The sequence below is a fragment of the Diaphorina citri genome, unplaced genomic scaffold (genome assembly GCF_000475195.1).
Source record: "Diaphorina citri unplaced genomic scaffold, Diaci psyllid genome assembly version 1.1 scaffold284, whole genome shotgun sequence".
NCBI classification, from domain to species: Eukaryota; Metazoa; Arthropoda; class Insecta; order Hemiptera; family Psyllidae; genus Diaphorina; species Diaphorina citri.
The window spans coordinates 141,873-163,036 of NW_007377720.1; the positions used below are offsets into that span (position 1 = coordinate 141,873).

The 21,164-nt window shown below is 36.2% G+C and overlaps 4 protein-coding genes and 1 long non-coding RNA gene across 8 annotated transcripts in view; 2 read left to right on the forward strand and 3 right to left on the reverse strand.

Annotated features, from left to right (window-relative positions):
* LOC103507060 (dedicator of cytokinesis protein 3) overlaps positions 1 to 1,247 on the reverse strand; it is a 49,760-nt gene extending 48,513 nt beyond the window's left edge. Inside the window, exon 1 of the mRNA XM_026822010.1 lies at positions 1,103 to 1,247. Within this exon, the coding sequence (XP_026677811.1) occupies positions 1,103 to 1,139 (37 nt within the window). The 5' untranslated portion in view covers positions 1,140 to 1,247. The remainder of the gene's footprint in view (positions 1 to 1,102) is intronic.
* Positions 1,248 to 2,310: 1,063 nt separating this feature from the next.
* Positions 2,311 to 8,065, forward strand: LOC103507061 (calreticulin; the record flags this gene model as incomplete). Its single annotated transcript, XM_026822017.1, has 7 exons — positions 2,311 to 2,425; positions 2,818 to 3,021; positions 3,475 to 3,626; positions 3,951 to 4,259; positions 4,660 to 4,854; positions 5,302 to 5,436; positions 5,928 to 8,065. Coding segments are annotated over 7 exons (1,140 nt in total), but the record flags the coding sequence as incomplete, so codon positions are not given.
* Positions 8,066 to 8,336: 271 nt separating this feature from the next.
* Positions 8,337 to 13,286, reverse strand: LOC103507054 (CCR4-NOT transcription complex subunit 9). 3 transcript variants are annotated; one of them, XM_008471492.3, is made up of 6 exons: positions 12,986 to 13,286; positions 12,222 to 12,364; positions 11,606 to 11,921; positions 10,901 to 11,095; positions 10,316 to 10,407; positions 8,337 to 9,879 (listed from the first exon to the last, which is right to left on the reverse strand). In XM_008471492.3, exons 2-6 carry the CDS (start codon positions 12,353 to 12,355, stop codon positions 9,705 to 9,707), a joined length of 912 nt encoding a protein of 303 aa, XP_008469714.1. In that variant the 5' UTR covers positions 12,356 to 12,364; positions 12,986 to 13,286; the 3' UTR covers positions 8,337 to 9,704. The 3 variants fall into 3 exon arrangements, with proteins under 3 accessions (XP_008469714.1, XP_008469712.1, XP_026677817.1); XM_008471490.3 differs by having other exon boundaries at positions 12,884 to 13,285; XM_026822016.1 differs by having other exon boundaries at positions 13,174 to 13,273.
* A 1,054-nt stretch (positions 13,287 to 14,340) lies between these two features.
* LOC103507062 (flocculation protein FLO11) lies at positions 14,341 to 20,459 on the forward strand. 2 transcript variants are annotated; one of them, XM_026822019.1, is made up of 7 exons: positions 14,341 to 14,572; positions 15,000 to 15,132; positions 15,456 to 15,608; positions 15,828 to 16,000; positions 16,689 to 16,871; positions 17,047 to 17,698; positions 17,827 to 20,459. In XM_026822019.1, the coding sequence occupies exons 2-7, from the start codon at positions 15,018 to 15,020 to the stop codon at positions 19,386 to 19,388; spliced, it is 2,838 nt and encodes a 945-aa protein (XP_026677820.1). In that variant the 5' UTR covers positions 14,341 to 14,572; positions 15,000 to 15,017; the 3' UTR covers positions 19,389 to 20,459. The 2 variants fall into 2 exon arrangements, with proteins under 2 accessions (XP_026677820.1, XP_026677819.1); XM_026822018.1 differs by having other exon boundaries at positions 14,341 to 15,608; positions 17,047 to 17,703; positions 17,832 to 20,459.
* Positions 17,566 to 17,971, reverse strand: LOC113466521. The gene is made up of 2 exons (XR_003390900.1): positions 17,899 to 17,971; positions 17,566 to 17,770 (listed from the first exon to the last, which is right to left on the reverse strand). It is a non-coding gene; the product is annotated as an uncharacterized LOC113466521 (long non-coding RNA).
* Positions 20,460 to 21,164: the final 705 nt, after the last annotated feature.

Below are 21,164 nucleotides of genomic sequence, written 5' to 3' on the forward strand. Positions count from 1 at the left end.
ACACACACACACACACACACACACACACACACACACACACACACACACACACACACACACACACACACACACACACACACACACACACACACACACACACACACACACACACACACACACACACACACACACACACACACACACACACACACACACACACACACACACACACACACACACACACACACACACACACACACACACACACACACACACACACACACACACACACACACACACACACACACACACACACACACACACGGACCAATGGCTGAAACTTTGGATTTAGGCTCTAGGGACATCAAAACGTGTTTTGCCATCAAAAACTGACCATCGAAAATTTGACCCGATTACATTACTTTGGACGATGAGGAAGAAAGAAGAAACATATTTAGAGAGTTTTGAGATGTGGCTGTGGAGAAGAATTGAGAATATCAAGTGGTCAGACAAGGTGAGAAATGAAGAAGTGTTGAGAAGAGTTGGAGAAGAAAGGACCATTCTGAGAACAATAAAGAAGAGAAAAAGAAGCTGGCTGGGGCATATTTTAAGAAGAGACTGTATACAGAGGAGAATCATGGAAGGAAGAATTGAAGGAACGAGATCGAGAGGAAGGAAGAAATTCGGAATGCTGATGGACATATTAAAAGGAAGGACATTTGAAGAAATAAAGGACGAAGCACAAGATCGTGAGAGATGGAGAAGAGGAACCTAAATCAAGAAAACAGTTGAAGTTACGATGTTACCTGTTCTAGAACAGATTTACTAGTATATATAGTGTCTCTAACCCAAGACAAATTCATTCTGATAGTGATCCTCAATTCCATAACAGGTTGTACTGTGGACATAAATATTGTGAGGCTACAAAGTAATGTACGTACTAATTTTCTGATAACACATCAATATTTTGTTGACCCACTGATTAGAGTAAATAAGAAGCCTGGCTTGAGTGGATTGACCATCCGATATCTATTATAATGATTTCAAGTGATCTAGATATAATTGACTTCCTGTACACTGTAGTTTCTCTTGTTACTTTGTACTATCATATCAGATCAAGTAGGTACCAGCTGAGGTATCTGTCTTATCACTAAACACTTACCTACACCAAACTTTTTGTATTTCGTAGGAGTCCACATCGTTGATTTCAATCAAATTTTAAAACAGACTGGATACTTGATCTCATCAGGAAAACCGTCAATATTAGTTTAGCACATAATTAACCCCCCAAAAAAACACTTCGTGTTAAAAAATTAACGTCAAGAGTTACCCTCCACAAAAAAGTACTGATATAAAAAAAAGACGTCATTTATTTGCAAATTGATTGTTTTCACGAATCCTGAGTAGGTAGAATATCTCATGATTAGAAAGCTGTCTCAAGTCAATAAAATCTTGATTAGGTGGATGAAGAACTGCTTAGGGTGGAGTGAGTGTTAAAGTTGCTAAAGAATCCCAGTAAAACACTTTCAAGATTTGTATCACCCTTGAGTTATTTCAGGTTTATCCTTTGTAGTAGAGAGCAAGTACTTATCAGAACTGTTAGAAAGGTTAGAAAATAGTAAACTGAAGTTTGTTGGCCATAGCCAGTCTAAAGTAAAGTTTTAACGGCAAGTGCTGGGTAAATTACCTTTGGTTTAAGTCTTAAATTGAAATTAATTTTTGGAAAAATGTTCAAAAATTGACCAAAAATCAACATGAGATTGTTAACCAAGGGGTACCAAAGTGATTCCTTAATTGCTTAACACATATCTTAGCTTATTCATAAAAATGAAGAATGGTCTAATCCCTAATTAGTCTCAAACCATTCCAAGATCTAGATTTTAAAGACCAGCATGCTTCCAATTATTTTGCTACAAGTACATAAGTCACATACATTAATTTCAGTACCTACTTACACATCTCAAGTAGGTACCTACACCTGTAAAATAAGCAGATCTCAAAAAACCTCGGTTTTCACATCTAACAGATTTATGGCAATTACTTTGGTCATGCATTTTGTAGTGCACATGTGGCAATTTTTTATTAGGTGGCAGATTGATTACTAATCACTTTCTATTTACCTCAAGGCCATTGAAAATATAGCAAGTAGGTATTGGAAACACTTGTGTGCCTACCTACTTCAGATACATATCTATTGAGTAAAAGAGGGGTACTCTAATGTTACAAGCAATTCCTCAGGAATTAAGGTTTTGGTTTATTGGAGATATTTGCATATAAGTGGAATCCCTTTAAATATTTTCTTGTCCATATGACATACACATAGTGTAATCGGTTCTTGTAACTGTTTATTTGTAACTAATTTAAAATTTTACATTTTCAGATGCCTGGGAAAAGGAATGGGTTTACTCACAACACCCAGGAAAAGAATTTGGCAAATTTGTCTTGTCAGCTGGCAAATTCTACAATGATGCTGAAAAAGACAAGGGTAAGCCTACTAAACATCAAGTGTGTACCCAGATTTTATTATTATAAATTACTACCCAGGTATTTGTAGTTATCTATGTTCCTACCTAGTTTTTGATTTAGGTACTGTGGTTATAAATCAATGTCAATCCTTAACTATGCATTATCAGCACTATCAGTACACAGGGTTCAAAGTCATAGTATTGTCATTATCACCAAACCCATTTTGTCTCTCCTCACATGTCTATTTCTGGACACATTATTAAATTACATTTGGGTCCACAGTCCCTTTTGTGACCCTGTTACTTTTTTTTTATGATTGAAAATTCCTTGAAATTTTCAAAGAACACAGAGGTTATTTGATTAAGTAGGAATTTTTTACCTAATCCAAGTTACATTTCTTTTCTCTCTCAGGTATCCAAACATCTCAGGATGCAAGGTTCTATGCTTTGTCCAAGAAGTTTACTCCATTCAGCAACAAAGACAAAGATCTAGTCATTCAGTTCACTGTCAAACATGAACAGAATATTGACTGTGGAGGTGGATACGTCAAGGTATTTGACTGTTCTCTAGAACAGACCAACATGCATGGTGAATCCCCATACCTGATCATGTTTGGTAAGTTTTTCAAGGCACAAATGATTTGCATAGAAGAGAATAGGTATACCTTGTTTTCTAGTATCAACTCATACTTAATTATAATAGAATATCTATACCTGGTTTATCCTGCCTGAATGGGATTGAAAAGTTCCTGGCACACTACTATGTACTCAGGTTATACATTGAAAACAGTAAGTACAGGGTGTTATAAAAGTTTTAACTTGTTGTTTCACAGCCTGTTTTACCCTGTATGGAAATAACCTAAATGCCTTAGGTACTTACTACCTACTGAAAATACTCACATCCTCCTTCCCCCACCCCAAAAGAATATTCCTTGGGGTGGGGTGCCTTATTGGTAATTATGCATAAGACACGTCCATGGCAAATTTACTGAATTTATTCCTCCCCACCTATTCAAATTTAAGTACATATTTACATATGAGCTTGACTTTAATTCCTTGATCATTTCAGGGCCTGACATTTGTGGACCTGGCACCAAGAAAGTGCATGTGATCTTCAACTACAAGGGTAAAAATTTGCTCATCAACAAGGACATCCGCTGCAAGGATGATGTCTTCACTCACTTGTACACTCTGATTGTTAAGCCCGATAACACCTATGATGTAAGCAACTCAGTCATGCAGTAGATAAGCCCTTGTTATTAATCTGTTATCATACCTAATTATTGTGTTGTGATCAAAATGGCACTTTAAAAGACTAAAAAGAAGGAAGAGAAAAGCAAGATAATTGTTCTATCAGCTTACCCATTAGTTTGTTCTTTTCCTACCTCCCTAGGAATATTAATATATTGCATTACATTGAAATGGGGGATTTTTCTAACAAAATCCCTGTGTTGTAGTCCAGTATGTAGGATCAATACTTACTTACTTTCTTTCTGTGTCTGGTACAGCTTTACCATTATACTATTAAACCTTATTCTTTTTTAGGTTCTTATTGATAACGAAAGTGTACAAAATGGAAACCTGGAAGATGACTGGGACTTCCTGCCACCCAAGAAAATCAAGGACCCTGAAGCCAAGAAGCCAGAAGACTGGGATGACAGACCCACCATTGCTGACCCTAACGACACCAAGCCCGAAGACTGGGAGAAGCCCGAGCACATTCCAAACCCAGATGCCGTCAAGCCTGCCGATTGGGATGATGAGATGGACGGAGAGTGGGAAGCTCCCATGATTGACAACCCCGAGTACAAGGGTGTGTGGGCACCCAAGCAAATTGAGAACCCAGATTACAAGGTGAGATTAGGATGATTCAAATATACGGAATTTGCAATCAAACTCAATTTGCATTCATAATCATGTTAATACTCGTAGACTAAGATTTCAATGAAATCAGAGTGTTTCTGGGAAGAATGACAAATAAATTGTATGAAACAATAGAAGGTTTACAATAGATCCCAAGATGTGGGAACTGTTAAGCATACTTTGTGAGTCAGATAAGTAATACTAAGTTAGCTATGATCCCTCATCAGTTCTTGTTTGGACTGTGGGAGCAAAAGCAGGTATTATCTTATTCTTGTTTTCAGTTAAGTTCCCATCTTTTTCCCCCATCACTTCGTTTTGTACCAAATCCACTTAGTTATCTAAGTACCCCTCCACAGGCTGTCTTAGTAACCCCATCTTCTTGTTTCCTTAGGGAGTGTGGGTGCACCCAGAAATTGACAACCCCGAATACAGTCCAGACCCAGAGCTGTACTACAAGCCCGAAATCTGTACTATTGGATTCGATCTGTGGCAAGTCAAGTCCGGTACCATCTTCGATAATGTTCTGATCACCGATGACATTGCTACTGCCAAGAAATACGCTGAAGATATCTGGAAGCCAGCCTTTGTAAGTTTTGGGTTTTTTATTTGTCCTCTAAAGTCACAAAGTCCTTTTAATGAATACAATAAAATTGATTAAATGGGAGAAGAAAAAATCAATCGTTTTGAATTTATCAATTCAGCTGACTGTCCACTTTTCCTAGAAAGTCTAAAATTTCTTGCTCATTGTTCATTATTGAACTAACCCTGTCACTTCATCTTGTACCCCGTGTGTTCAATAGTTTTTCCCCCCAAACTATTCCCAGTTTGTGCAACTGGTGTTTTGTAACCAGAGTACTTTGCAGTTGTTTCATTGCTACGAAATCAAAATGGCGGTGAAACACTCATCTTTTAAAAACAACAAAAACTGTAGTTTGAATCCAAGCTGCATGGGGAATTTATTACAGGAAAATTATGTATTTTTGTAAGATTGTTATATTCTAAAACATTTTTCTATTTTTCCCCCCTATTACAGGAAGGAGAGAAGAAGATGAAGGAGAAGCAAGACGAAGAAGAGAGAAAGGCAGAGGAAGCAGCGGCCAAGGACAAGAAGAAGGACGAGGATGATGATGAAGACGAAGATGAAGAAGAAACGACTGGCAAAGCAGAGGTAAGAATGAAGCCGTGGATTTGAAACCTTGCAGGGGGAGAAAAAATAAGGCCTGAACCTTACCACATCTCGAAGTGTGTCCCCGACTCCTCCATTTAGGTGACACGCGTGACGTTGCTTAACTTAAGTGTTTGGTTGATTTTTTTATGTTTGATAGAGGGAATTGAACTGCTAAGGTCTTATTGTCCAGCTGACTAGGCTGATGTGTGGTTGAGAACTGGTGCAGCCAATGTACTGTAGGTGCTAAGTACCTACCTAATTAAATTCAATCTGGGCACTGAACTCCAAACAGGATTTGTGTAACATACTTTGGGAGTTCTAAGAAAATAAACCTGAACAAACAGTTAGTTACTTACAAGATAATTGGTTGTGGGACAAAGCCTTAGTTGTTATTATTCTACATTCTTTACCGTGGTTTACTAATACTTTGGTTAAACATTAAACACTTAAGTACAAATGTTTAACTTAACCCTTGTCTGTTCTGCTTTCAGGAACACGAGCACGATCACGATGAATTGTAGAAACTTTAACCCGTTGTGGCGCAGTGGCCTCTTGTGTTTGTATAAAACTTTACACACCCCATGGACGAGAGATGTGCAGTTCCCAAGCAAGTGTGTTTCCTCGAAATAAAATTACTAAGACTGCTCGGTATTTATGTTAGGATGTTAAGTTGACTTCCGTGAAGCTTTTTTTTGTGAGTTTTGTGCTGTGTCTAGTGTCCACTCTATTTTTTCTCTTTCTCAAAAACGTATTTTACGTAGTGATGTTATCAAACTATCAAGAGACCAGCTCAGGTTGTCGAATGTGGTGATATTTTGTCTCAGTTGTTGTTAAATTTTTGTATACTCCTTGTTGTTTCCTGCCTCAGCCTCAGATCAGCATAATTGACGTTTTGCTAGATTTACACTAGTCATAGAGGCCCCCTCGCTCCGGCCTAGGTTGAAACGCTAGGGGTCACATGAGAGGAATAAATAGACTGAACTCTAGTGATAGTTTTGTTTTCATATCTTCTTTTGCCCTTGAATGGATGAAAGCAAAGGAAGCTGGGGTCGATGTCTCCATGCACTCTGCGCTCTTTAGTAACTTTAGTTTCAAAAAATATTCTCTTCCTCCATTCAATGCCAAGGCAGAATAAAATGAGGACCATTTTGCAGAGTGTATAGAGAAATGGGCTCTAAATCCCTTCAGTTTGATCTGAGATACTTTTTTTGTTTGCTAGTTCTGTTCTAAATGTTTTGTTTCGATCCCGTGACCCCTAGATTATGAGACAAACGCTTAACCCATTGCACATTTAGCCAGACTTCCAATCACCTGGATCTTGTTATAAATTATCACATACGTCAGTACGAAAACTCCGAGTCATACAAATGTCTCTCTCAACAGTTGTTATAATCCCTCCCTCCTTCCTCTTGCCTATTTTGTTATTCTTTAAGCTATAAATAAAATTTCATTTTCATTTTTTGTTATTTCTTTTTACACGAAACGTAATATTTTATCCGTTTTATCTTCATTTCACATCTTATACATTTTCATTTTTACAAGTTAATGTACATCAGGGGCAGAAAGCGTTTGACCACTTTTGGTACTTGTTGAACGGAGTACAAGGAATTCTCTGTAGCTAAAGGATAGGTACATGTATGATAATATTCATGGTAAAATCACCGAACTTCAACATTTCATAACTACCTATTGTGTGTCTTTCATGATTATTTAATTTAAAACTAGTACTAATTCACATTTACCTATTTTTGGGATTACTACCGTTTCCAATAATTATTAAAGCCATACAAAAGCAAAATTATTTTGTCCTTAATAATAATCTAATGTGATGGTTTGTGCAATGACAAAAAGTCATCTGTCATAAAAAGATGAGTGACATTGTCCTACCTGATTGATTATTCAAAGCAATAGATAGGCGTTTACTTTCACTGGTAGAACAGAGATTTCTGTAAAAACTTACTCACTGAAATGTTCACTTGTATTTGAAGCTAGGTACTAGCATTTCTGTTCACTGAGATAAGATAGGATCTTTCTCTACATAGGTCTAAGCATTTTCTACATTAGAATAGTAGTGATCGCGCAAGGACTTGGTAATTTAAGAAGTTAGGGTCAAAAATTTGTTTATTCTCAAAATTGAATGTTACACAGTAGATAAACTTGAATTTATCAAACAGCGATTTGATTTTGTTCACTTCGCATAAACATTCAATTGTATGCATAATTTACGATTGCAATTTTTATCAGTATCAGGAGTTACAAGTTGTATATAACATTTTTTTTAAACAGAATTTATTATTTCTCATGTACATTGAAATTATTTAATAATAGATAAAATAATATAATCGGTGTAGTTCTTGTGTTACTACTATTAAGGTTTTTTGGTAAGTTTTAAAAAGTTCTTTTTCTACAGTATAAAATAGACAGGTGCGTTTCTTGAAATTTTCACTTTAGTTTAAAGTAAATTTCTAAAGAGTACATGCGGTCTAAGTCAACTTTGACAGAATTGGTGTATCAACAATTCAACACCGGATGGTGCAAAAAAATCAGCAAAGTTCACTTTTACCGCTCGTACTTTCTTATGTTAGTATTAATGAGAAACGTCGGAATACCAGTGTTGTACCTTAGAAAAGATAAAATGGAAAACCTCATCAACTCACTTGGATGCTTTCTTGAGGGCAACCTTTAATAAAGTTTGTTCTACCAGAAAAAAAGACCAGAGATTTCTTTCCTACTTAATTAGCTCTTTGTAGACTGGTTGTTTCTACCTTAGCTCAAAAGGCCGTTAGTATTAATTTATTAGTCCTGGAACTATAGGAGTGTGTATTTTAGTAAGAAAATTAAAATCAAGATGAGTAACTTGATTGTATGTCATAAGGTTCACAAAATAAATACAACACAACTTTGTACAACAGAATTTTGTTATTTTTATTGTTTCGTTTTATATTTCTAGAAAAATAATGGGCTATTTAGATAGAAGAGAGCTGAAAGTAGACGTGTACGGACTGGAAGGTTATGAGAACATCAGGGTTTAAATGTTCATAAATCCGAATATCAAGATGAAATACGCGTCGTATAAGTGATTATTTTATACAATGAAGACTGTACTGTTGACTAACCATCAAACGAAGAGACAATGGACTCAGTAAATTTAAAAGTGAACGATTCAATTCAGCAGGCAGGTCCGTTTCTACAGCCATTCCATAATCCGTCAAGATCCTCGAAAGTTATCACTGGTCGGGATGCGAGCTCGCGATTTCTTGAATGAGCCTGGGTAACTGCTTGGACGCATTTCGGGGAACTAGGACGCATTTCAACAATAATTTCAGTCTTAAACAGGAACATTTTTCAGAATTTCATACACACACAAGGATAGGTATATCCTGACAAAACAAAAAACTCTGGCTTCGGGCAGACTTCTCTTGGCTATGACTTTTGGGCAAATTGGTGATGACCGGTTCTCCAGATTACAACAAAGTTACGTCCAGATTACAACTAGAAATTCTCTTACAATAAATAATGCTGCTGTCGGTCTCGGTGGTAAAACAAATCCTACGCCACAAGGGAAGGGAGGGAGGGAGGAGGAATAATGAAGACCATCTGAAAAGGTTCAGAACTGGATTAGGGAAATATGGTTAGAGGGGAACAAGGGAAGGGAGAAAGGAAGGGTAATGAAAAATGACATCACATGCCTTCAGGCACACTCCATTTGTCAAGGGTTTAGGCATTGCCTTGCCCTAGGGATCAATTTAATTTGAAGAAAAAGGTTCAGCGTTAGATTAGGACTCAGAATCAGGTTAGGGAAAGGTTATGATTTGGGGTTAGGAGAGGGAGGGTTAATATAAGCCGTATTTTATTATTCCTCTCTGTGACACGCCATTTTCAACACTCTGGCTCCCAAAGCATATTCCATGGTGTTTACCCAAAGAAAACCTTGAATTAAAATATCTCCCTGAACATGAGAGACAGACTCTTTGTGAACATTTATTTTAAGAGGGGACTAACATCTTAGGTCTTTGCCCCACGGACTCTTTAATTCTTGAAATTTTTTTTTGATCAAAAAATGGCAAAATTTCAGAGGCCCACATTGAAACCATACGAGATAACCATTAAAAGTACATACGTGGCTCGTTACAGTAAATGTGGCAAAAAAAAAAATCTTCTCTTGGTTGCCTCTTGAGTGTGAGTGCATAGTCTGCACAGAGAGGCATAATAAAATACGACTATACACGAGACTCTGGTTATCACAATATTCTCCACAACTCCTCCGTTCACTGGGGAGCCAGGTTGTTGCCCGCGCCCAACACCACACCGGCAGATACAGACTCCAGGTTCTTGATGAGCTGAGCCAGCCAGTTCTTGGTGGACTTGTCATCGTTGAGGCACACGGAGAAGGTGCTGTCTCGGAGCTGATCCGGTAGACACTGCCGTAAGGCCTCGCGAGCTCTGACGAAAACAAACACGAAGCGCGAGGGTTAGAGATGAGTTTCTGTATTATTACTTTTATTTTCTATGCAATGTTCCTTGTTGAATCCTTCTAATATATAAACACTCATTTGTACAATAAAGCAGAAATAAATATATTCCTTGTCAAAAAAAAGTTCATTTTGAATAAAATGACCACAGAGATTTATAGGTTTGAGGCTATGCAAGCCTCTGTTGCACAAAAAAAGTCAAGAGTGTGGTAAAAATAACAACAAAGGTTTGGGACAAGTGGAGAGGAGGAATGAAGTTAAAAAGGGTTGTGGAGAGACTGGACGTGGGGTAAAAGAGAGGAAGAGCAAAGCTAAGGTGGACAGAAAAGGTTTAAGATGATTTAAGAGAGGGATAGAGAAGAGAGGATGTAGTGAATAGAAGATTGAGGAGAGGGATATTCTCTTACCTGGCATTGTCCGAGAGACGTAGATAACAGCGCACCACATGTTTCAGCAATCTGGAGGACTGATCCTTCTCTAGGGAGATCACCATCTTGCCCTGAAAGTATAATAAGTAAATAATCAATGAAAAACCAAGTCACATAATGAAATACACAACTTGGAGGAAAAAAAATCAAACAAGAATTTAATTGGCTGTGGTGAAGGCAAGGCAAGAGCATTTACAATCGTTTATTGACATTGCCTCTTTCTTGTGACACTGAAAATTGCTCATTTCACACTGACAATATCAACACTTTCCACTACTCATTTACCAATAAGTAGCACTTACTCAATTTTATTATTCTCACGAGGCTGAAACACGAAATTAGCCAGCCTAATTTGCTTAGTGGGTAGAACGTCCGCCTTGTAAGTGCTAGGTCGTGGGTTCGATTTTTTCCCCATTCTCCCTTTGATTCGGACGATAAGACCTTCGTTGTTACAGTTCTCTCTATCAAACATCTTTTCCCCCCCTTTTAAGATTGCAATATTTTCTCGTTACTTTAGTAAGCATTTACTTTTCTATTCTCTGATCAAGGAAGAAGTAAACTTACCAAAATCATAGCCACGTGAGAGAATCGATCGTAGGTTTGACAAATATAAGAAAGGCCACTGTCATCAAGGAGTATCTTCTGGAGAATAAATGTGGCCACTGTTTTGGACAGTTCAGACCCAGACTCCATGATTCTCAGACAGAGGGGAATGATTTCTGTTGTCAGTAGAAATGTGATCACTTCTTGCTCGTCCGTCTGTGAACAGGAATAAAGAATACTGTCAGCTTAGAACTGACAACTGTGAACATGAATTTAGACTGTCAGCTTAGAACAAGTTGTTACATTATAACCTGGACTAGAATGGACTCAACAAAGAATAAAAAGAAATTTTAACTGTGTAAACCATGATAAATACTACTTACTCATCATAAATAAGGTCGTTCCCTAATTAATACACTTTGACAAGTTTTATCATTTAACTTAGACTCAAAAGTAACCATTGAGGTTGATCAGCAGCTTCAGTAATGATTTAAGAAGCTTATAAGTAGGTACATACTTCAGTTTGCAAATATCATTTGATAGTTACTTAGTACCTAGAGCAATAAATAAAAAATAGACCTTTTCTATAAGAACTAAAAAAAGTGAAAAAAAAAAAAAAAAAAAAAAAAAAAAAAAAAATAATTTTTTATCACACCTTAATAAATGACAAAATCACTAAAAAAAAAAAAAAAAAAAAAACATAAAACACTTAATTGATTATCACACCTTGACTAATGCACCAATCACTCCTAGACTTGTCAATCTCAGGTACTCAAAAGGTCTGGTCTTACTGGTGGTATGCAAGAATGGATACAGGAAGAGTGGGATGTGTGCTGCCAGGAACAGAGATCGGGTCTCCTGATGGGATGCAACACACTGAAGGAGAGCCAAAGCATTGCACACTCGGTTGGACTGGTGGGCTGTGAGTGTGGCAGGATTAATAGTTGGATAGATGTTGATGATTTCTTGGAGCAGAGCTGCAATGGTACCAAATGAGTGCCATAGCATAGGTGCCAAGTCTGGCACTACTTCCCGCTTTTTACTGAAAAAATAAAATAAATAAATTTTAATTAATAACCTGATTTACTCAAGATATTTTAATCAATTTCATGTGCACTAATATGGTCAAAGAACTGAGCTCAAATTTTGCAGAAACATTGAACTCAAGTTACAGCCAGGTCTACAATCTCATGTTAACCATATTGGTCCATTTCTCAAAATTTTCACAAGTTTCCTTTGCAAAAGCCCAAAACAAGGCTGTAGTCCTGCAAGAAAACATTCTCAAGTTAAATGCAAGGGTAAAATAGGAACGTTCTGGACCACAAAATCCCATCCACTTTACCTTAGTTCCAAAAGAGCATTCTCCCGAGTTTCAGGAATGGACAGTTCAAGTATCCACTGATAAATCTTCTCCCTTTCAACAGGAAGTAAAGCCTGTTGTTGTTGCAAAACAGTGGGGCTTTGCTGAGTACTCATGATTCCATTCTGAAAAGAAAAAAATGTACAAACCTGTGCTTAATTTCAAATAACAAATGAGTTTAGTTTGATGTCATTTTCTTGATTGAGGTACCTGAAACTGGTGTAACTACACTAAGACATTGAAGTTAAATGTACATTAGTATATGAGATATTGAATATATTATTTTGTTTCACCTAGCCCTAGATTTTAACAAGCTGCTGTTCCAAGCTTTATTATAGCTTGTGCTAGTAGATTTCATTATGGCAGCTGTCTTGTTCACCAGCACTTGAGACCTTGGATCTTTGGAGCTAGAATACAGATCAAACTATTGATCAGAAACCATTGGAGATACTGAAAAATAAAAGAGCTGTCACCTATCTTGTAAGCTGACAAAGTAATCTGTTGCTTGCTAATCCTAGACTATTCAAAAGGGAAACATGTTGAGTGGATTTTTGCTCTATTTTAGGACGTTTTTCATGCATCTGCACTAGCAAAGAAACCCAAAGTTCAAAATGATAATGTAGAGCCGAGAGTTAATAACTTACCATCCTGAAGAAGCGGTGGTTAATGATATTAGTTTAGGGTTAGACAGCTTTGATGGTGTTTGGTTAGGTTTTATTATAATAAAAGTAGTTATAGGTAGGTACCTAATATGGACTGGTCTTGTAGCCTAGATACCTCAATAATGATCTGCAGAAGGTATTGAACTATGAAGCTCAAATTCCAGAGCCAGATTTTCGCATCTAATATTTTACGCAAAGCTACTAGGTAAACAAAAATCTCAAGAACAGTAGTTGTAAGATCAGATACAGATGTCAACTTCGAAAAATCTCACCCCTAAACTTTTTATCACCAACTCGAACTTTCCTTTCGCCTTTCGGACTTTTGTAATTTGTAACTTAACACTTTAACTTTCGTGTTGCGTTCTTCGTTCTTGCGTTTCTGTTTACTTTTTTTTTCTACTTTCTTTGCTATGTTGCCAGGTCGCCTGACCTCTTCAAGGGGTGGGAGGTTTTTTCTTCAGGTTGTGGTTGCGTACCGGGTAGGCGGGTACGGGGGTAAGGATTGCATTGATTTTATTTTTTAATTTTCATGTTTTTTTTTACAGTCCTAGCAATAGTAACCGGGTATATAACCACAATCTCAGAGATAGGGATAGCTCCCATTTTTATAGATACCTCTATATCCAAAATTCTGAGTTTGAGACTTGTAATTTGGAAAGTTACAATAGGCCATAGGTAATTCATTGATTAGTTATATTTTACATTTCCTAAAAAAAAAAAAAAAAAAAAAAAATATCAGGGATTCACCCTGTGTTTTGTGAGGTTTTTTTTAGATTAGAGAGATGTCGCAACACTGTTCACTTTGTGCGTCGAAACCAAAGAGGTGGAATGGCATCGGATAACATATTTAGCATCCGAAAAAGTGAGGCTAAAATCCAAAGTATAAATAAAAAGGTTGCACTGTAGCATACATTTCTTGAACGTGATATTTTGTAAAGATCCACTTTTTCCTCATGAAAAAGTATTGAAGATATTAATAAAATCAATGATTTTTTTTATTAAAGGGTGTAATATTACCTATTTATTTTTTACTTTTTATTTATAGTCTGGCTGAGGGACTATAAACAGAGAGTAGATCAGCGTCTAGCTAGGGGACTATAAACAGGGATAAGACTAGCCCAAATTTCCTCACGCTATATCAATAGTGAAGGTTGATTGCGAAGGGCATCCCACTCGGAAAATTTTGTTTAGCCAAAACCAGTTGGCCTCAAAGCGATCACTCTAAAGCTGATTGGAGAGGCCGACGACAAACGGCCTCCCATAATCCCATATTCCCATCTGAACATGGGAAAAGGCGAAGAAGGAAGATTTATAACTGAAATCAACTTTCACTTTTTATGCTCCGCTTTTCATTCACATCCAACCTTATCCACTGTCTTTTAGCCTGTTTGTGAAAAACCTCCAAAGTATAAACGAAAAAATAAAAATAAAAATTCACAAATCAAATCAAAAAGTTTGAAAAATTTACTACTTTTTTAGGAAAAGTGTTTCAAATTTCAATTTTTTCCATTTAAAGTGTAATTTTAAAGGAAATTATAGTCTCCAGATAAGTACTTTGATCCAGAACTTCTTTTGGACGTTGAAAACTACAGATACTTATCGTGGAAGGTCTTCTTTGCCAGGGGAGTGTCAAGAGATACCTATGTGTGACATTTTACATTTGAATATGAGGTCAGTAGGTTTTATTTTTTTATACCTATCTTGTTACCTTATATTAGTTTCTAATTATCAAAAAGAAACATTCCTAATTGAATTACTGCTGAGTGCTCCTAAGTAATATAAGTCCAGTGATGGTGTTTTTGTATTCCAAACAGATTTCTGTTGATTACCTATTTCATGTTTGTGATGTTCATGGTCAGAGGAAACTGTAAAATATAGAGAGAATATTTTACTGATAATGCCTACAAGAATTTAGAGGGTTTGTAACATGGTAAGCATAAACTGTTATAGTGATAGTACCTAATCCAGGCACTATTTTAGCAAGGCAAAAGTTGTCAATAGTTTCTGATGTAGATGTATTCACTTTCATCGCTCAGAACACCTATCTGTCCATTTTTAACATCATGTAACTTATTTATGTTTCAATTATTTGTTCCAGGATTGTGCACCTTCAAACATGATTTCTACAAACAAAAAATTGAAAGTAACAGATTTAAATCCATTTCTAATATGTGTGTTATGTAAAGGATATTACATAGATGCCACAACAATTGTTGAATGCCTGCATTCTTGTAAGTTTCTCTCATCTGAATTGCCAGATTTTAAAATATAAGGAAAATTTTAAAACAAGTTTTTTAACATTGTAAGAATGTAAGATAGAAGGTACCATAAGAATAATAATGACTACAATAGTAAGTAGAGAGAAAAAGGCGTAAAGTTACAGGAAATGTATCAATGGAACACAAAAATTGCCTGAGTTGCAGTATTTTCCCGTCTTGTTCCTTAAAACCTGATTCCTACTATGTTCTTGTTCACAGTCCAGGCACAGTATATTCACTAAATTGTCTTATGCAGTTACATAAATCTGGTCCTAAACTGTTCTTTTCATTTCCAGTTTGCAAAACCTGTATTGTGAAATACCTTAAAAGACACAAGTATTGTCCCATTTGTGATGTCCTGGTATACAAGACTAAACCTCTACAAAGCATACGCCCTGACACCCGACTGCAAAATGTTGTCTACAAACTCATACCAGGCCTTTATGAAAGTAAGTACATATTTCAATGTAAAGAATATGACATGGGATACTCAAGTATTTGTTTTCTTCTTGATAGTCTTAGAATGAACCCTTAATTTACACTTTTGCAGTGATGTATGTGCATGTCACATGCAATTTGCAGTGAAAGTACCATGTCATCATAAGAAATTTTATTATTATGTAATCTCTACTTGGTATACTCAGTTCTTTTTGTGTATCTGTTTGCAGAAGAAATGCAAAGGAGGCAGATGTTTTTCTCCTCAACACCCATTCAGAATTCACTAGGTTTGACTGGTGAAGACAAAGGTATCATTACAGAAAGCTCGGATATTATTTTACCTGATGAGAACATCAGTATCACGTTGGAATATTTGGCTCATAGCTCTGATGATATCAATAAGGTAAGACCTATTTCGTCCTGAGGATGGCATCATGAGATGCTGAAACATATTGACTCTTTTGCACCAAAAAAATTGTTTATTGGTCAAGTAAAGACCTATTTTCTTCTTATTTTAGTAATAAGGTAAGATGTCATGCACTTATGTGAGATATCTTCTTCTTTTTTTTTATTTTTTATTTTTTTTTTAAAGCAAAATTATTGCTCTTGTAGTGTTATTATTTTATTAATGTTATTATTATTAATTAATGAGAACCCACCAGACCCACCTACTTATTAAGGACACATTTTTACATTTTTTAAAAATACCTTATGAAAAATATAGTCTTTTACTTCACTATTGAGGCTGATCTGATTATCAAGGTTAAAGTTTGAGCACATTTAAACTTTCAAATTTACAATTGGTCTGCCCCCAAAGCATTCCTCCCTTTCCAATATTATTTGTGTTGGTAATATTGTATTTGTAGCTTTCATCATGCACATTGTGGTTATGTTATACTCAAAATTCATCCTGATACCTGAATTATTTTCTTTATTCTGTTCCTAACTCAAAGTGTTTTGGCTTATTTCACAGGCTGTTTATGGGCGCCGTTATTTGCGATGCAAAGCATCACACTCAAAATTCATCCTGATACCTGAATTAATTTTCTTTATTCTGTTCCTAACTCAAAGTGTTTTGGCTTATTTCACAGGCTGTTTATGGGCGCCGTTATTTGCGATGCAAAGCATCAGCACCAGTGTCCATTTTACACAAATTCCTCAAGAACAAATTCAATCTATCGAACAAGCATTGTGTGGAGCTCGTGTGTAACAATGAACAGCTGACACAGAATATATCTGTCATGGATGTAGCCTATATTTATCAGTGGAAAAAGGTAAAGACCCTTTAAAAATAGTTTAACATTATCACCTGTAGTTACTGGCCAAAATTCCAGATATTTATGTAAATTTCTGATCCTCCGGCATTTTTCCCCCTTTGAAATTTTCCCCTCTAATTATCATCTACAGTCAAAGAAAAGTTGTAACCAGATTTTTGTTCTTATCTTACAGAAAACTCCCATGTACCTTGGCTATCGAATATTAGAAACGAAAATAAAACGAATTAGTGAAACTGAAGAAGCTGAAAATTCAAAACGTTTAAAACTTAGTGAAGAATCTAATACAGACAATAGCCAAAACTCTCGCCACAAACCAATAACAAATGATGCTATTCCCATTGGATGTGACATAAACTCTAATGCTGATAATAACACTAACACTGGTAATGTGATTCCTAAAGCTAATGACACCTCTAACCACATCAACAAACCTGCACCTCCCATCAATAATCAAGGAGCACATTCCAATGAATGGAAAGAAGTAGAACTAAAGATAAATGATAATGGTGTGATGAGTGCTACTGTGCTTCCCCCTGTCACATCTCAGACTCAGAATAGCAGCAACTTGTTGAATCTAACCACCCAAGCACAAAGTAAACAACAATATGGACTAATTCCAGTTACTTCTGAAACTAGTTTTGTACCTATTTCTGTACAACAACAAAAGAATGTCACGAGCTTTACAAATACAGTGCCAAGAACAAGTGCAGCTTATGAAACCAAAGCTTTGCCTCAAGTGCCAAAGTCTGAAATGGCAATATCTTCCCCAGTACCAGCAGTAACTTCAACCAATTCAATACCAGGGAACAGGGCATTGGTTTATCCTATGGTTCAAGAACCTAGAGCTACAACACACATGACCTTCACTAATCCCAATATAAAACTTCCCTCTGCACCTCCTCCCAGTAGACTTCAACCAATTCAATACCAGGGAACAGGGCATTGGTGTATCCTATGGTTCAAGAACCTAGAGCTACAACACACATGACCTTCACTAATCCCAATATAAAACTTCCCTCTGCACCTCCTCCCAGTAGTTATATGCCGCGGGGATCCCGACCTCGTGCCCCCTCTGTACCGAGGTACAAAACACTCAAGACAGGGGTTCAGCCTTGGAACCCCACAGTATCTAGAAGTAAAGTATCAGTGGGCACCCCTGACCCTTTGAAACCACAAGAAAATATATCGAAAATTTTCAAGTCACGGAATGCGAGATTTATGAATAGTCCAAGTCCTCCTACAACGTTGCCCAAGTTATCCCTACAAGATCCTCCTAAACCCAGAGCAAGTAACTCAACTCTAACCAAAGTTGATCCTCGAACTCTTAGTCCCATTGTACCTGTCTCATCAAGCACAACTAAAGTAGATTCTCCAACTTACATAGATAACTCTACGTCTCCATCACACTTATCTGTAGACAAACACAATAAATACGCACGACCTTCACAAATAAAAGAGTTTAATCCATTTCTACATCCCAGTATTTTCTATCCTGGATTTTTGCCATACCCTCCCGACAATAATCCTTTGCTTCCTAATTCCCCCGACTTTATGAAAGCAATGTCAGCCTTATATCAGCAGAATCCCGCATTCCACTCCTCCTTACCTCCCTCTATATCTACTTTGTTTAACCATCATCTTCCCCCTCAAAGTGAAAAGAAGATGACGCCTTCATCTCCTAGGTCCTCAACAGCTCAACCTATATCTACTTCTAGATCCTCACCCATGTCAATGTCAAATACATGTTTATCTTCTTCCTCTAGTGAGTTGCCTCGATCTACAGCAGCTAATCATATCTATTCTCTATCCAGTCTTCCATCTTCTATTTCAGTATCACCCACTACTTCTAATAGTCATAACCTTCCTGCTTCCATCAAGTCATATATTCCATTGAACAGTATTTCCAATTCAAAAGTTGTGAGTAAAACATTTTCTCCTGTAAAGTCATCACCTAGTAGTAAAGAGAAATCACCCACTTGTGTAAATAGTATTTTCTCGCCTGCTAATATGATTGCTAGTAGTAGCTCAACAAGTTCTAGCAAATCATATTCTTCCTCTCGTATGTCCCCTATTACATCATTAGCATCTTTCCCTCCTACAGTTTCCATTTCATCAGCTCAACCTCTATCATTAGTAACAACTACATCAATAACAACTTCTGCACCATCCTTGACAACAAATACAAATGAGGAGAGGAAAGATTCGAACAAAGACAATACAGAACAAAAAGCAACTCCAGTTGTAATTTCTTCCTCAGAGAATACCAACTCTAGTTCTAACTCAGTCACGGATACTGTTTCTAATATTAAATCAGAAAGTTTATCGACTGTGAATACACCAAATGCTGATAAAAATTCAGTGGGGGACATAAAAAATACAGATGTAGTGCTGGATAAAAAAGAGAAAACGTGTGATAGTAAAAGTGAACCTAGCGAAACTCCCAAGACCAATATTTTGACCAATGGTGAAAATAACAATCACTTAAAGCCACAGAGTTTATCCAATGAAAACTGACCCTCCCCTCCGACAGTTATGACTATCGATGAAAATTAATATCAAAGGAACAAGTCATTCTATACTTTAGACTTTGATTATCTTATCTTATCTTATCTTAGTAGGTACCCGTTTTTAAAAACAAATTGATTGATACAATAGAAATAAAAATGATTTTAAGTGTATTGAATATGATTCTGAAAAATATGTATAAAGTTTTTTTTTTAAAATACCAAAGATGAATTAGTTTTAAATCAACATCAAGTTCTGTTAGCTACAAGCTATGCTTTATTTTACTATCTAGTTTTAACAATCGAGTAATATAGTTGGGTGACATGTGACATTTCAAAGGACTGTGCTCTGGTGGGGAAGAACTGGTAGTTCTCCGATCTGCCTTTTTATTTATTTACATGAACTGTTTCTTTCATCACTTTGTTTTTGTTAAACGTATAAATAATGACAAGTATATACCTACTATATGCACTGAACTGAGTCCAGTACTTTTTGAGATGGGGTACATCTTATCAGCAAAAACAAATTTACTTATTTTCGATAGAAAATAATGAAGATTTGATTAAATAATGATAATATGAAAAATCACTTATTACATCTTATTGATCTTATGAATTTCTTTTGAGTAATGTTTGTGCCTTTGTTGTGACATTTGTGAATGTTGAGATAACTTAAATTTATACAAACTTTATTTGTATTTAAAAAAAAATCGTATTTTGTAAATCTTTAATATATTATGTAATTTATGTAGGTAGGTAGATATAACGAATATATTTTTTGTAACGTACGTGTATATATTTTTTTATTATTAATAAAACTTCAAAACACTTGTTTATTTTCTTACAATTTTGAAATTTTCTTTCATATCTATTTATTTTGCTTCCTAAAAGGTTTTCTTTATGTTGCTCAGCTTTCCATTTCCCAGTTTTGTGGAACAGAAAGTTGGAATGGAAAAGAGGATTTGGGGGATGATGGGGAGTGGGAAGTTGCTTTCTGGAATAGGCCACTGGTCATTCAAGCCATTTTTAAATAAGCCTTATTGGCATGAAGTGGAGCTCCTATAAAAACTTCTCTCCAGCCAGCTTGGTTGGTAGGGCGTCTGACTTGTAAGTGCTAGGCCATGGGTTTGATTCCCGCCCATTGCTGATTTTATCCTAAATGGATAATGTTTGGCCTTGGAACAGCTGGCTTTCTCCTACCTGTCTTCCTTCTCACTTTGGGATAATAAGACCTTAGCAGCTTGAAAAGAGAAAAAAAAAATCAGCTGGTTGATACCTACCACTAGAAGTACATCAGTAGAACAGTAGACATTTTTAATTAACACTTGGTTAATCAATGATTCACATCATCTCAAATTTTGCACATGTTTGGCCATGTGCTTGAACCCAGTCACCAATTCTTCCAGTTCTTGTAAGGTGCAAACAAAATTTACTTTCTGAGTTTCATCTTCGCATGCTAGCTGAATATTGTACAGTTGTTCCCCTAGCTCACTCTGAGCATTGTTCTGAAACAGAAATAGACGTATAAGAGAGCATAATGAATACCCAAGTTTCCAATGGATCACTGAAGTTAAGCACCATTGCACATGGTTTGTATTTGAATGAGTGATCACTTGGACCATGTCTTTTGAGGTTAATATTATGTCCCCCACAAAAAAAAAAAAAAAAAAAAAAAATTTTTGTTAAAAAAAAGAAGAAAAAAAAAGTTATAGCTACCTATCACGAATTGTACACTGGGAGATCGTGTCATCACAACCTCTATTTTGAAGTGATCTCATTTCTCTCA

Coding starts and splice junctions, on each gene's coding strand:
- LOC103507062 (XM_026822018.1), top strand. CDS start 15,296: ATGGAACACAAAAATTGCCTGAGTTGCAGTATTTTCCCGTCTTGTTCC. Junction 16,001..16,688: donor GCTCTGATGATATCAATAAG/GTAAGACCTATT, acceptor CTTATTTCACAG/GCTGTTTATGGGCGCCGTTA. Junction 17,704..17,831: donor GGGCATTGGTTTATCCTATG/GTTCAAGAACCT, acceptor GTGTATCCTATG/GTTCAAGAACCTAGAGCTAC.
- LOC103507054 (XM_008471490.3), bottom strand. Junction 11,096..11,605: donor TGATTGGTGCATTAGTCAAG/GTGTGATAATCA, acceptor TCCTGTTCACAG/ACGGACGAGCAAGAAGTGAT. Junction 10,408..10,900: donor CTCACGTGGCTATGATTTTG/GTAAGTTTACTT, acceptor TTATACTTTCAG/GGCAAGATGGTGATCTCCCT.